The sequence below is a fragment of the Suncus etruscus genome, chromosome 11 (genome assembly GCF_024139225.1).
Source record: "Suncus etruscus isolate mSunEtr1 chromosome 11, mSunEtr1.pri.cur, whole genome shotgun sequence".
NCBI lineage: Eukaryota > Metazoa > Chordata > Mammalia > Eulipotyphla > Soricidae > Suncus > Suncus etruscus.
In genome coordinates this window covers 51,425,600-51,439,001 of record NC_064858.1, presented here as the reverse complement: position 1 = coordinate 51,439,001, position 13,402 = coordinate 51,425,600, and the positions used below count along the sequence as shown (strand labels likewise).

At 37.0% G+C, this 13,402-nt stretch overlaps 1 protein-coding gene across 1 annotated transcript in view; it reads right to left on the bottom strand.

The window, feature by feature from the left end:
* CFAP54 (cilia and flagella associated protein 54) overlaps positions 1 to 13,402 on the bottom strand; it is a 443,326-nt gene that overhangs the window by 79,746 nt on the left and 350,178 nt on the right. Inside the window, exons 60-63 of the mRNA XM_049782938.1 lie at positions 12,808 to 12,906; positions 12,206 to 12,347; positions 2,839 to 3,018; positions 1,163 to 1,383 (exon numbers count right to left, since the gene is read on the bottom strand). Coding sequence (XP_049638895.1) covers positions 1,163 to 1,383; positions 2,839 to 3,018; positions 12,206 to 12,347; positions 12,808 to 12,906 — 642 coding nt within the window. The remainder of the gene's footprint in view (positions 1 to 1,162; positions 1,384 to 2,838; positions 3,019 to 12,205; positions 12,348 to 12,807; positions 12,907 to 13,402) is intronic.

The window sequence follows — 13,402 nt, the reverse complement described above, 5'->3', positions numbered from 1 at the left end:
AACACAAATATCAATGCCAAAACATTTCAATCCTTTCTAAATTTAGGTGAAGTTCAAAGTCAAGATATTTCCAAATAAACAAGTGTCCCACTTCCACCCCTTGCCTGATTGCCAAAGAATTTTATGCAAGTGATTTGTTCATTTTAGAATTATATACTGTACACTCACAATAGTCCACACCCACTCCAAATTTCCACTAAAATCTCAAAGATCTATAGCATTCTTTTCCATCAGTCTTCTTATATTCTGCTTTCATTCTACTTGCAACTGTGTCACTATACCATAATCTTTACATACACACATACAGAGTTTAATTGGTCAATTAGAGTTTGATCCTTTAATCCTCATCACCTCCAAATGATCAGAAAGCTGTTTTGCTTTGTTTTAAATTTTCCTTAAATTCTTCTTCTCTTTCTTATTTTTTTTATTTTTTGTGTACCTAGAATAAATAAACCCTAAAATAGATACACCTCCAATCACCTCCTACACAATTAAACAGACCACTTTTATTTTTTTTTGGTTTTTGGGTGATATCCGGCAGTATTCAGGGGTTACTCCTGGCTCTCTGCTCAGAAATCTCTCCTGGCAGGCTCTGAGGATAATATGAGATGCTGGGATTTGAACCATCGCCCTTTTGCATGCAAGACAAATGTCCTAACTTCATACTATCTCTCTGGCCCAAACAGACCACTTTAAAAAAAAAAACACTCTGAAACTCCAGCACCCCAACCCACCCTATACAAAGAACAATGAGTAAACAAAGAAATACACCACAGCTGAAGATTTGGAGATAAATCCTAGCAGATTCCCAAATTCTCCAAAACGCATGGACTTCATAGATGAGGACCTAAAATCAGCATTCAATGTCTTCGCGATGGAATTCAAAGAATCACTAACCAAAGAAATTTAGAAATCCATAAAAATACAAAAATGATATGTAACTTGAAACATTCTGAAAGTTTCTGAAGAGAAAATCAAAAGAAAAAGTAATTTGGTAAGTGAACTTTCTTAACAACGCAGGATTGTCTCAATAGGTAGGCAGAAGTGAGCTTCCCTCCTGGCAAAAAACAAATATATGCCAACAACGAAGCTAATGTGATTTCATCAAAATCTGCTGAACCTTAAAGTGCTATACATTTTTTTAAAAATTTTTAAATATTACCTTGCCTGATGAATCAGATAAGCTTTTATCTGAAGGTAAATTTTCCCATTCTTGAACTAATTCTTTTGGAAATTCATCAATGCAACATGTAGAATACAGCTGTAAGAATTTTTTGAGGAAAAAGTGCATTTCTTTTTGGCGCAAAATCAATGCAGAGTTGAAAAGGGACGTGAAGAGGCTGTCCACCTGCACAGAATTCCCAGTTTCTGACTTTAGAGAGGCTTCAGGAAGAAAAATGAAAGAATGTTAAGAGTTCTATTAGATAACAGTCATTCTCCATACTGCTATCAGCTTTCTAATCACTATCTCTTACTTAGCCACCATTCAGCCTAATGGAAGTAGGGGAGTAGCCTAGTGGAATATATTGGATTTCTTCTTGCTGCAGGAAAGAAAGAAGCCTCTTAGAGATTGCTTCCAGTTCTAAGTAATGGCTGCAAAATTATTTTATCTGGATGTCTTGGTTGAGGGCTCTCCAGAAAACAGTCATAATTTAGAAATGAGGTCATTTCTAGGGGCATTCTAGGGGAAAAATCATGTATATTTGTCTCATAAACTGGAATGTTTTCCTTTCAGGTCCCTTGGGTATTGAGAATCTCTGGACTTCAGGTTTTGATACCACACTTCCCAGTAATTTCAAAAATCATCCCACAGTGAAAGAACATTAAAACGGGGGCATTTGACAAACTCCGGCAGAGGATTTAGAGTTCAGTTGAGTTGATATAGGGTAAGGCATGGACAAGTATGGTAGTACTGCTTCATGTTCATATCTCTGGCTGATGACCTTACCTTGTTCTTATAATAATCACACTTTTATAGATGCTTCCCTGCATGCGCGCGCGCGCGCACACACACACACACACACACACACACACACACACACACATATTTTTCTAAGTCTTGGTTGAGCCCATTGTTCACAGCTGAAAACTGCACAGTGTAACTCAAACATTTCCCCATCAATCACCTGAGTGATAAAAGACATCACTACAAAACTACAAGAGGGAATGAAATGAGGAGATTATATTAGTTCTTCTGGGAATTTTTTGGACATCATCTGTGATAAAAAAAAAAAAACTAGCACCAAAAAAGCCTATGTGAAGAGATGCATATCTTCTGTTTAATAGACTGGTCACTAATACTCTTACTGAAGGCCAAATCAAATTTTTCTTATTTTATAATTTGTCACATTCTGGCACTCTGATTGTAAACTATTCTGAGTCCCAGACAATGTAGGAAGTCTTGGCAAGTTTCAAGATGCCTCCTTCTAATTATGTTCCTCATTCATGTTTTCGCTAAAAGCTGGACTGTCTCAAGTTCTGCTTATCTTAGGCAATGAATTGAAACTTTTACCTGATGAGAAAATGATACCAAACTATGTCAAAAGGATCACATAATTGTAGGAAATAGCTCCAAGGACTAAAGTGTTCTAAGACTGGGATCTGGAAGTGACCTTGGTGGCCTTGAACACTGCTGAACCTAAAGTATGCTCCTCATTTGGGAGGCTAGGTTCCCACAGGTAGTGTTCAGCAAGGCAGGAACCATTCAAGCAGTGTTGTAAGCACCAGGCAGAATTGGGGACCAAACTAGGGTTCAAACACGCAGAAGACTTTCACTACTTCCCTTAGGGCTAGTTCTTTGGTTCTAAATCTTCTTTTTCTTATAGATGAAAACCCTACCTAGAAGTTTGCTCATATTATTAGTTCTCTGCAGGTGAATATAGTAGCGCAACAAAAGAATCCAGGTAACATCCACTTTGGGCTCAGTCTTTTTTGTAGCATCTGTGTTCTCACTGGAATCGTCACTTTGGTAGAAAACACTTTGGTTACCTCCAGTCTGGAAGACTACATGGTGGCTGCCTGAAGGTTTAAAAATATAAAATATATTTTAATTCAAATACTATGATATCTTTAAAAATCATGTGAAAAAAGTAAACTTTTCCTTTAGAAGGAAATAAGTCATATTGAGAAAAATAACCATGTATGTAATCAGGCATGAAGATAAAAGCAATGTAAATAAAATGAGAACATGTCTTTATAACCTGGTAAGAGGGTGGTGGGAACTAAAGGAGGAGGAGGAAGTAGGAGGCTTATTGGACAAATAGGAGAATGGAATATGCTGATTGGAAGTAGATTGTGACTCCACCCCAGATTTACGTGCAACTACCTGCAAGACCCACCCATTCCTGGGAGGAGTCTTGGGGAGTGGATACTATGTGTAACTTTACCTGTAAGACCCCTCCCAGGGATCCAAAGCGATTAGGGGAGATTGGCCAGCATGGAGGTTGAAGGAGACATGAATAAAAGAAGTTAAGATGCAGGGCAAGCTAAGAATGCTTAATAGGTTTATTATAGGCAAATTCTTAAATAGGTTTATGATATAGGCCACACATGTGATGGCGAGGGCCAATAAAGAAGTTATCTCTCTGGAAGCCAGCCTGTGAGTGAGTTCTATACCCATTGATTTTCTGGACCCAGACCCGCTGCTGAAGGGGGATGCAGAGCCATGTGGACTGGGATAGCAGAGAAAGGTCCTCCCATCTCCATCCACCAACATCCAAGCCCATCCTAAGGGCTCTAACTTTACATTAGATGAATTAAAACTTTTAGTGATGACAGCACAAAGACTTGCACACATCACAAAGAATGAGAACAGCCAATGCTGTGGGGAGAAGCTCTCATTCACTGATGGTGGGAATGACATCTAGTTCAGCCTTTCTGGAAAACAATATATATATTCCTTAAAAAACTGGATATTGAGATCCTTTATGATCCAGAAATAAAACTACTAGGGACATACCCTAGGATTACAAAAACACAATACAATAATTCCCTTTGCACTTCTATAGCAGCATTATTTACAATAACCAAAATCTGGAAACAACCCAGATGCTGGACAACAGTTGAGTGGCTAAAGAAACTGGTACATCTACACAATGGAATATATTATGCAGCCATTGGGAAAATTAAAGTCACAATATATGTCTAAATAAACATAGATGGACATGGAGACTCTTATGATGAGTGAAATAAGTCAAGAAAAAGAGGGATAGACATAGAAAAGTCTCACTCAACTGTGGGATATAAGAAAAATAAAAGATAGTATGGTAATACATTCAGAGACAATAGAGATGAGAATTGATAGGACCAACCCATGATATGAAACTACCACAAAGAGCAGTGACTGCAGTTAGAGCACTAACAGCACTGACAACTACCATGACAATGATAGAGAGAGAAGCAGCAGGAGGTGGGTGAGAAAATAGGGGGCATCGATGGTGGGAAAATTGCACTGGTGAATGGTGGTTATATTCTATGACTGAAACCCAACTACAAACATTTCAGAGTGATTCCCAACTGTGAGAAACCGTAAGTGTTGCCTGTGCATGTTTTTCTACTGTCCTGTCTCCTGAACCTCTCGTGAGTGGGTCAAAAGGGCCCAGCAAAATCGCTCTCCTAGAGGCATTTAGGCTTGGCTGGAATGCCATATTAATATCAGATGATTCAAACTTTATACTTAGGAAAGTTGTAAGGAACAAAGATGGACATTTTGTATTAATCAAGGGATATGTACAGCAGGAAGAAATCACTCTCCTAAACATATATGCACCGACTGAGGGGCCAGCAAAATATTTAATACAACTGTTGACAAATCTGAAAAATAATATCAATAATAACACAATAATTGTGGGAGACCTCAACATGGCTTTGTCAACACTTGATAGGTCAACCAGACTGAAACCCAACCAGAGTATACTAGACTCTGAAAAGAGAAATGGAAGAAAGAGGCCTAGTAGATATATATACGACACTCCAGCCCTAGAAACCTGGATATACATTTTTCTCCAATGTACATGGGACATTCTCCAGGATAGACTACATGCTGGCACATGAAACATACCTGAATAGCTTAATGATGCAGCTCATAGAATTACACATAGGTAAGACATTCCATGACATTGAGACTAAAGGCATCTTTAAGACGGAAACAGCACTCTCCAAACAAATGGAAGCAGAGATAAACAGATAAGAATATATTAGGCTGAGAAGTTTCTGCACCTCAAAGGAAACAGTGCCCAGGATACAAGAGCCACCCACTGAGTGGGAGAAATTATTCACCCAATACCCATCAATAAGCAGCTAATATCCAAAATATACAAGGCAGTGACAGAACTTTACATCATTTTTTCTGTTACAAGAAAGAAACATCTAATTCCATCAAAAAATGGGGAGAAGAAATGGAGGGAAATCTGCTAAGTGAAGTAACTCATCAGAAGGCAAAAATACAAATCCTGTAACATATCATTCATATGAAATACAAAGAAACAAAGCAATGCAGCAGAATAAACTGAAATAAAGCAAACCTTGGATTCTGACCCACAATCTGAGGTCTATGGAATTGTGGAACAAAGGGTTAAGAGGGCAGCATTCTTTTGTGAATTCTTGTTAATAATTTTTGCTGAGCACTGTGCACTTACATTTGAAGTAGTGTGATGCTGTGCTTCTAAGCCATTACGGGGTTGTAAATCAGCATAATCTCAATGATTAAAATTTTGCAATTAGAACAAAATGAAGTGTATTTCTGACCTCTTCATGACTCCTTTTTGGTTCTGACTCTGGGAACTAAAAAAGTATGCTTCTCTGCATCTGCTCAGGATCATGTGCCGTGGTTTTCTAATTCTCAAGTTTTGATCAAACTCACTCTGAAATCTGGTTTTACATAGTAATTGGCAGGGCTAACTTACCCATCTATACAATCTCCCTTCTTTGAGTGCTCAATCAAGTATCAATACCCAGCTCATTATTCTCTAGGTCGATCTCAGCTTCAGTCCCTGATAATAATGTCACATATTACACGGGTAACTTGGGAATCCCTTTCCTGGATTCATGCTGCAGTGAATTAAAACAAGTTTGGTCTATTTTATCCAACCTTATCGTGAGTTGAGATGGGAATGGCATGAGCTTAGTCTGACAGTTCAGCATTTTGATGTCCTTGCTCATCACATAAGGCACAGATAATACAATTGGATGGATCAGGATTTGTATTACCAGTGGGATATTATACACATTAGATAAGTTATCTGAGTACCTTGCCTCATTTAAAATATGTGTATAACAGAACTCTCAGTGAAGACAAAGGAAATTACATAAGAAAGTGCTAGTACATGGCATCAGAGGTCTCTCAACCTATAACTATCTTGCCTTCACATATTAATGCTTTCTGTGATACTCTAAGTCTTGGGTTCTACAATAATCGACTTCATTACATTTTTTAATAATTCTTGACTCTGTGCCTTTGAAGCAGGAGCAAAACATTAAGAAAGAAATGGCTTTTTTCCAGACTGAAAAGTTTTCTGTTTCAAGAGACAATAAATATATTAAGGGTCACCTGTGATTCTTAGTTCTGCTCCAGAGATTTTCTTCTATTACTCTGACAGTAGGTTCAGCAGCATTAGTTTTTAGTATGACAGGTATTTACATTTTTTGTGTATCGCATAAATTTAATTGTGAGAGGATACATTCAGGGCCACTTCATCTAAAATATTGTTTCCAATTCAAAATTCCTTCTGGAATTTTTATTTTTCCTAAACTTACATTTATTAAGGTCTGTAGAAAATCAAGACAAAATATGTATATATTTAAGTACAACCATATTCAAAGTAGGCATCTCATAAATGCCTGGGTCACTGACTCTAAATATACTGCCATGAGGCAGTATCATCATTGCAGAGTATCTCTTTCAACAAGGATGTAGAGGAAACTTTAATAAGTCAGAACAGCTGCATCACTGTCTCTTAGGGCTCTACAAATATCATACAATTCTTCTCTAGTTCTGGCAAGATGCTATATGCTCTGATCCTTCATACACAGCTAGTCTTTTCTATCGCTATCAATGACCAACTGTTTCTGAGAAAAACGTGCTGCTGTTTCTCTCTGGACTCCATGTACCTGCCATGAAGTTTTCAGGAAAAATTATTCCTTCTTAACTTCTATGCCCACTCTGCCTCTATCAAACTCCTCTTGGAAAGCATATATTTAGTTTCAGATATATTACTCTGCCTTCCTTAAACTTCCTACTTCAAAAATGTCATTCTGTAATTTCAAGATGTATGTCCCTTCTGATTATCTAATGATGGGGAACTTGTGGAAGGCAAGACTCACTTCTTGGATGTGTCCTGACACTCCTCCTCTCTGGACATAAAGTGCTGCTACAGCACTATGATAACACTGAATATTGTTTACAGTAATGTATCTTGGTTGTATCTAATTCATATCTAGTTCATAACAAATCACTAGATCAATATTGCTAGAAGTTAATACTTCTGAAGAATCTTACTCCAGGATACCCATTTATGCTAGAAAATTTATGAAGGAGCTCCAAAAAAGGCTTATCAATTGGTTTTTGCCCTTTGGCAGTTCATTATATATACCATTCTCCAATTTGGGTATTTGTGACTCTCAGGTGGGGGATTTTTCAGTATCTTCTTCCAACCCAAATACCACAATGAAAGAAATCATCAACATGAATTAATTATCAGTCTGCAAGGAAAAGACTAGAGGGCATAATTCTTCTTCTTCAGGGTGAAGCAAAATGCAGTACACAGGGCTTTACAGCTTTGTCATTAAAGATTACTGCTTGGGAGATTAACAGATGGGAATATATTAAACTGAGAAGCTTCTGCACCTCAAAGGAAATAGTGCCCAGGATACAAGAGCCCCCCACTGGGTGGGAGAAACTATTCACCCAATACCCATCAGATAAGGGGCTAGTCTCCAAAATATACAAGCACTGACAGTATTTTACAAGAAAAAACATCTAATCCCATCAAAAAATGGGGAGAAGAAATGAACAGACACTTTGACAAAGAAGAAATACAAATGGCCAAAAGACACATGAAAAAATGCTCCACATCACTAATCATCAGGGAGATGCAAACCAAAACAACTATGAGGTACCACCTCACACCCCAGAGATTGGCACACATCACAAAGAATGAGAACAAGCAGTGTTGGCGGGGATGTGGAGAGAAAGGAACTCTTATCCAGTGCTGGTGGGAATGCCACCTAGTTCAACCTTTATGGAAAACAATATGGAGATTCCTCAAAAAACTGGAAATCGAGCTCCCATACAAGCCAGCTATACTACTCTTAGGAATATACCCTAGGAACACAAAAATACAATACAAAAATCCCTTCCTTAAACCTATATTCATTGCAGCACTATTTACCATAGCAAGACTCTGAAAACAGCCAAGATACCCTTCAACATATGAATGGCTAAAGAAACTGTGGTACATATACACAATGGAATATTATGCAGCTCTCAGGATAGTGGAAGTCATGAAATTTTCCTATACATGTGGATGTATATGGAATCTATTATGCTGAGTGAAATAAGTCAGACAGAGAGAGAGAGAAAGACGCAGAATGGTCTCACTCATCTATGGGTTTTAAGAAAAATGTAAGACATTCTTGCAATAATAACTTTCAGAGACAAAAGAGAAAAGAGCTGGAAGTTCCAGCTCACCTCATGAAGCTCACCACAAAGAGTGATGAGTTTAGTTAGAGAAATAACTACGTTTTGAACTATCCTAATAATGAGAATGTACGAGGGAAATAGAAAGCCTGTCTAGAGTACAGGCGGGGGTTGGGTGGGGAGGAGGGAGATTTGGGACATTGGTGATGGGAATGTTGCACTGGTGATGGGTGGTGTTCTTTACATGACTGAAACCCAAACACAATCATGTATGTAATAAAGTTGTTTAAATAAAATAAAGATTACTTCTTGGGAAAAATAGTAAAATAAATGCTAGAAATACAAAATGAGAAAGGAAAATTTGGACATGCTATGAAAATCACTAAAATAAAAAATGAAGCTTACACCCTAGATTTAAGCAGAGATGAGAAAAGGATACAAATTCCCCTACTCAAATGGATCAACTAAAACCATTTGCTTATAAGTAACCTTCTCGATTGTGTGTTAAACACACATCATTAATTCATCACAGCAGCAATTTTTCCTGTCCTTCACTTTAGGTTTTAAGAATCCTGCTCAGGTAGCTATTTGGTATTGATAGAACATGTTGTATCAGAAATTATGAATAATTATTATTCAAAGAACATTCATGTCCCTCTCCCTTCTCTTGAGAAAGCACATATAACCTTACTGCACTTAACTTGGTTATACAGCCATGATCCATAGTATGGAATGTGGAAAGATGCCTCTTTTATGTGGGTTTGTGTGCTATGTTGAGTCTCTTTTGCTTGTGTTTTTATGAAGAGAGCATCCCAAATAGCTCCTGCCTCTTTATCCAGAGCCTCATAACACATATACCTGGATTTCATTTGAACTCAAAATGTAATCTGAAGTGGAAATATGTTTTCTAGGAAAAACAACCAGACCATGGGCTACATAAGGCCTGTGAAATCGTCTATTCTAGCCATAGTACTTGACTATGCACATGACTGGATAGACACAGAGACTTCCTGTTGGCTCCCCATGGCCTCCCTATCATTTATGCCTGCCAATGATGTTATAAATATCCAAACACCCCTTGGCATAAAAAATAATCCCCCATCCTTGTGTGAATTTTAGGCTTATTTGGTACACAGCACTATTTTGCAATAGCTTTGTAGTATAGCATCTTAGTTGAAGATTATTCATTATCACTTCCAAAAATACTGATAAAGCACAAGAAAATGTATGGGGTTAGAAAAGACAGATTTTTCAGAAGGAAAGAAATATCAGTTGTGTAGGAAGTTGAAGAATGGATAAAACCTCATAGTATTAAGTTTTTCAGACTTTGTCTTTATCCATAAATCAACCTCAATCATGCATGATGGGTAAGGCTGAGAGAAACCAAGATTGGGGTATAAATGGACAAATCTTTATTGTGAATATTATAAAAATATAAAATGTGTACTCTTTAGGCTACATTCAGGGAACCTGAGCCAGGGAGAATGAGGGTGAAATTCAATCCCATGTAAAAGGTGAAATTCAATCCCAGAATGACCTGGTTGGTCCCTAGACTTGCCCATTCAGGAGGATGCTAAGCAAAGTAATGTACTCAATCTTATGTTCAGGTTATAAACCAGAAATAAGATCACATACACAAATTAAAAAAGTATAAAAATAAGAATGTACCTTGGCACTGGGGAGATAGTTTAAAGAACTGGAGTACATACATTTTAGGTGGAGAATCGGAATCCATGCCCCATACTAGAGACTCCTGAGTACTCACTGGTATGATTCTGGAGGCCCCATGGACCCAACAGAAAACTACAATAACACTGACTACAATTATATCAGGAGGCTCAGGGCTTCCAAGCACTTTTGAGGACCCTACTCCTTCCCAAATAAAACACTTCTTTGGCATACATTTCAGTTGAAAGGGTTGACCTGATAGATGCCCCTCCCCCACCTACCAGGAGAGAAAGGTTCTTATTCCTCAGATCAACTTGACCAGCTTAAGTTTACTGGCATGTTAGCAGATAGGATGCTGCCTGCCTACATAGAGGCTTTTACAAGACCATTCATACCCAGTGGGTTAATGTGAACATACTCATAGTATATGCCTCCTATGCCTCATTACTTATCTAGAAAAATTAGACATTACTACTGAAATATGAGCATGGAACTAAGACTCTGGCATCTTGCTTCTTAAGAGCCTAAACCAGTGGTCGGTAAGCCATGGCTCTCGAGCCACACGCAGCTCTTTACACTTTTTAATGTGGTTCTTCTGTGTGCCGGGCGGCCACTCCAGGAGTTAGGACTCTGCTCCTAGCCTCTGTCAGTGCACACCCTGTGTGGTTCTCAAAATAAATTTCAATCGTGGTTTTGGCAAGATTTGGCTCAGTTGAAAAAAAAAAAAAGGTTGCCCACCACTGGCCTAAACCAATACTTAAACATAAGTACTCAACAAGAATATTTTTCAAGGGCCAGAAAGAATGTACAGCAAATAAGGCACTCTCTTGTATGCAACTGACCCAGGTTCAATTCCTAGGACTATATATGGTACCCTGAGCACAGCCAGGCGTGAATCTAGAGCATGGTACCAGGAATAAGCTATGAATATAGCCAGGTGTGCATGCCTCAAAAATAAAACAATTTTTCCAAATGAATAAACAAACACAAAAGTGACTGTTAAATATGTGTGTTACTACTAATATAACTTAAAGGTTTATACCATAGTTTGCTAACAAAGGAATAATAAATAATAGTAAGATCAAGTTTAAATTTGGGAAAACTTTCAGTCATTAATTCAACAAATATTACTATTTAATGTCTGCATGTGAAAGAAGTATGAGATTTTTCCATAAACAGAACAACAAATCAAATGCACAAAGTTGCATGAAAGAAGCTGATAATAGTTGTTGAGAAAAAGACACACATGCAAGCACATACTTTCTCTCATTCCCTCACAAGTAGCTCATAAAAATAATTACTGGAATCATTAAAGACTATAAGAATGAGCAGAGCTGAAGATATAGCATGGAGGTATATAGCATGGAAGATATAGCATCAAGGTGTTTGCCTTGAATGCAGAATGTTGGTGGTTCAAATCCGGTATCCCATATGGTCCCCTGAGCCTGCCAGGAGCAATTTCTGAGCATAGAGCCAGGAGTAACTCCTGAGCGCTGCCGGGTGTGACCCAAACCACCCCCCCAAAAAAAGAATGAGCAAAAATTTTCAAGAATCAGAGCCCCTCAACTAAATATTCCCAAAATGTCCACCTCAATATATATAATCTATAAAATAAACATATTAAGATTTTTATTTTTAAACATCTGAAATATAGCAGGTAATTGAGTCAGTAGTGTTTATATGTATGTATAAAATATATACATAGAGATACATACACAATAACTGAAGCCTCTTTTGTTCTAGAAACTAGGCTTGCAGATCTCTATTCTCACTCAGTGGTCACTCAGACCATTATTCTCTATAAACTTAACACCAAAACACATTTCAAGTAAGCCTCTGAAATTATAATTACATATTCACACATAACAAGTTTATGTAAATTACATAAAGATTCAAACATACCAAGTAAATAATCTGTGTAGGATGAGAAAAGATCCATAGTGGCAAATTCTGGAATAGTTGGTAATGTGTCTTGATTAGCTTTATCAATTCTAGCATTCTTCTTTCCAAAATGTAGGTTAACTGCCAGCACAGCTTCACTCACCTCCAATTAATAAATTAAAATTTATAAGTACATGTTCACCAATTTATAGTATATCCAGTATAAAAATAAATTGAAAGGTAAATTCATAAGGTGACCTAAAATAAAATATTATCCAAATACAATATATATACACATATCATAGTCAAATAAATCATTACTGTAGGCAATTTAATGAGTTAAGACATTATATATTCTACCACATCTAGCAATGACAAAAATTTGTTAAAATACAAAATATTTAAAATATGAATTTGCCAATATTTTCATTAAAGACCAATCTAATAAAAATTTAAAACTATAAACCATCTCTTAGCTTCCCAAAGAAACACTGCTGGCATCAATCCCAATGAATGACAGAGTTTTCTTTGACTTGTTTAAATAAAACACTGTGTTGCCTTACTAGGTCATAAGATAACACCTGGTACAACAGTAAAAAAAAACTATTCAATATCACACATACCTGTGTGGCGGCTCTTATTGCAATCCAGGCCAATGAACTGTACATTTCTACTCTATTTCCTAGTTGATCTTTCAGAGAACTGTGCCTTCTGACAGGAACCTAAAAAATACAGCAAAAATGTTATGATAGAAATAAAGATATCATAAATTTTCACAATCATTTTTCTCATTTCTGAAGATGGAATTTTAGTGAAATGCCCAGTAATCATTAATGGTGCATGAGCAGTGGTAGTGGAGAAGGAAGAAGATTAGACTAGTATGAAATCATATATATACTTTGGTGTTGTGGGATACAATAATTTTGTACATTGCTACCATAAACTTGAATATTATAACTACCTAAACTATATTTCCAAAGAATTAACAGTGCTCATTAAAGCATTCTTTATATCAGAGACATGGAGACAATTTAAGTGAATAATGGTAAATGGATAAAGAAAAATGGGTTGTTTACATATACATGCATGATAAATATGTGTAGTATGGAATAGATGGTAAATATTCAGTAGATTGCAGAGTGAGGTATATAGCTCAATGGATAGAGAACACACACAAGGCCCTAAGTTCTAGTCCCATCCATCAACACATGGCCCTCT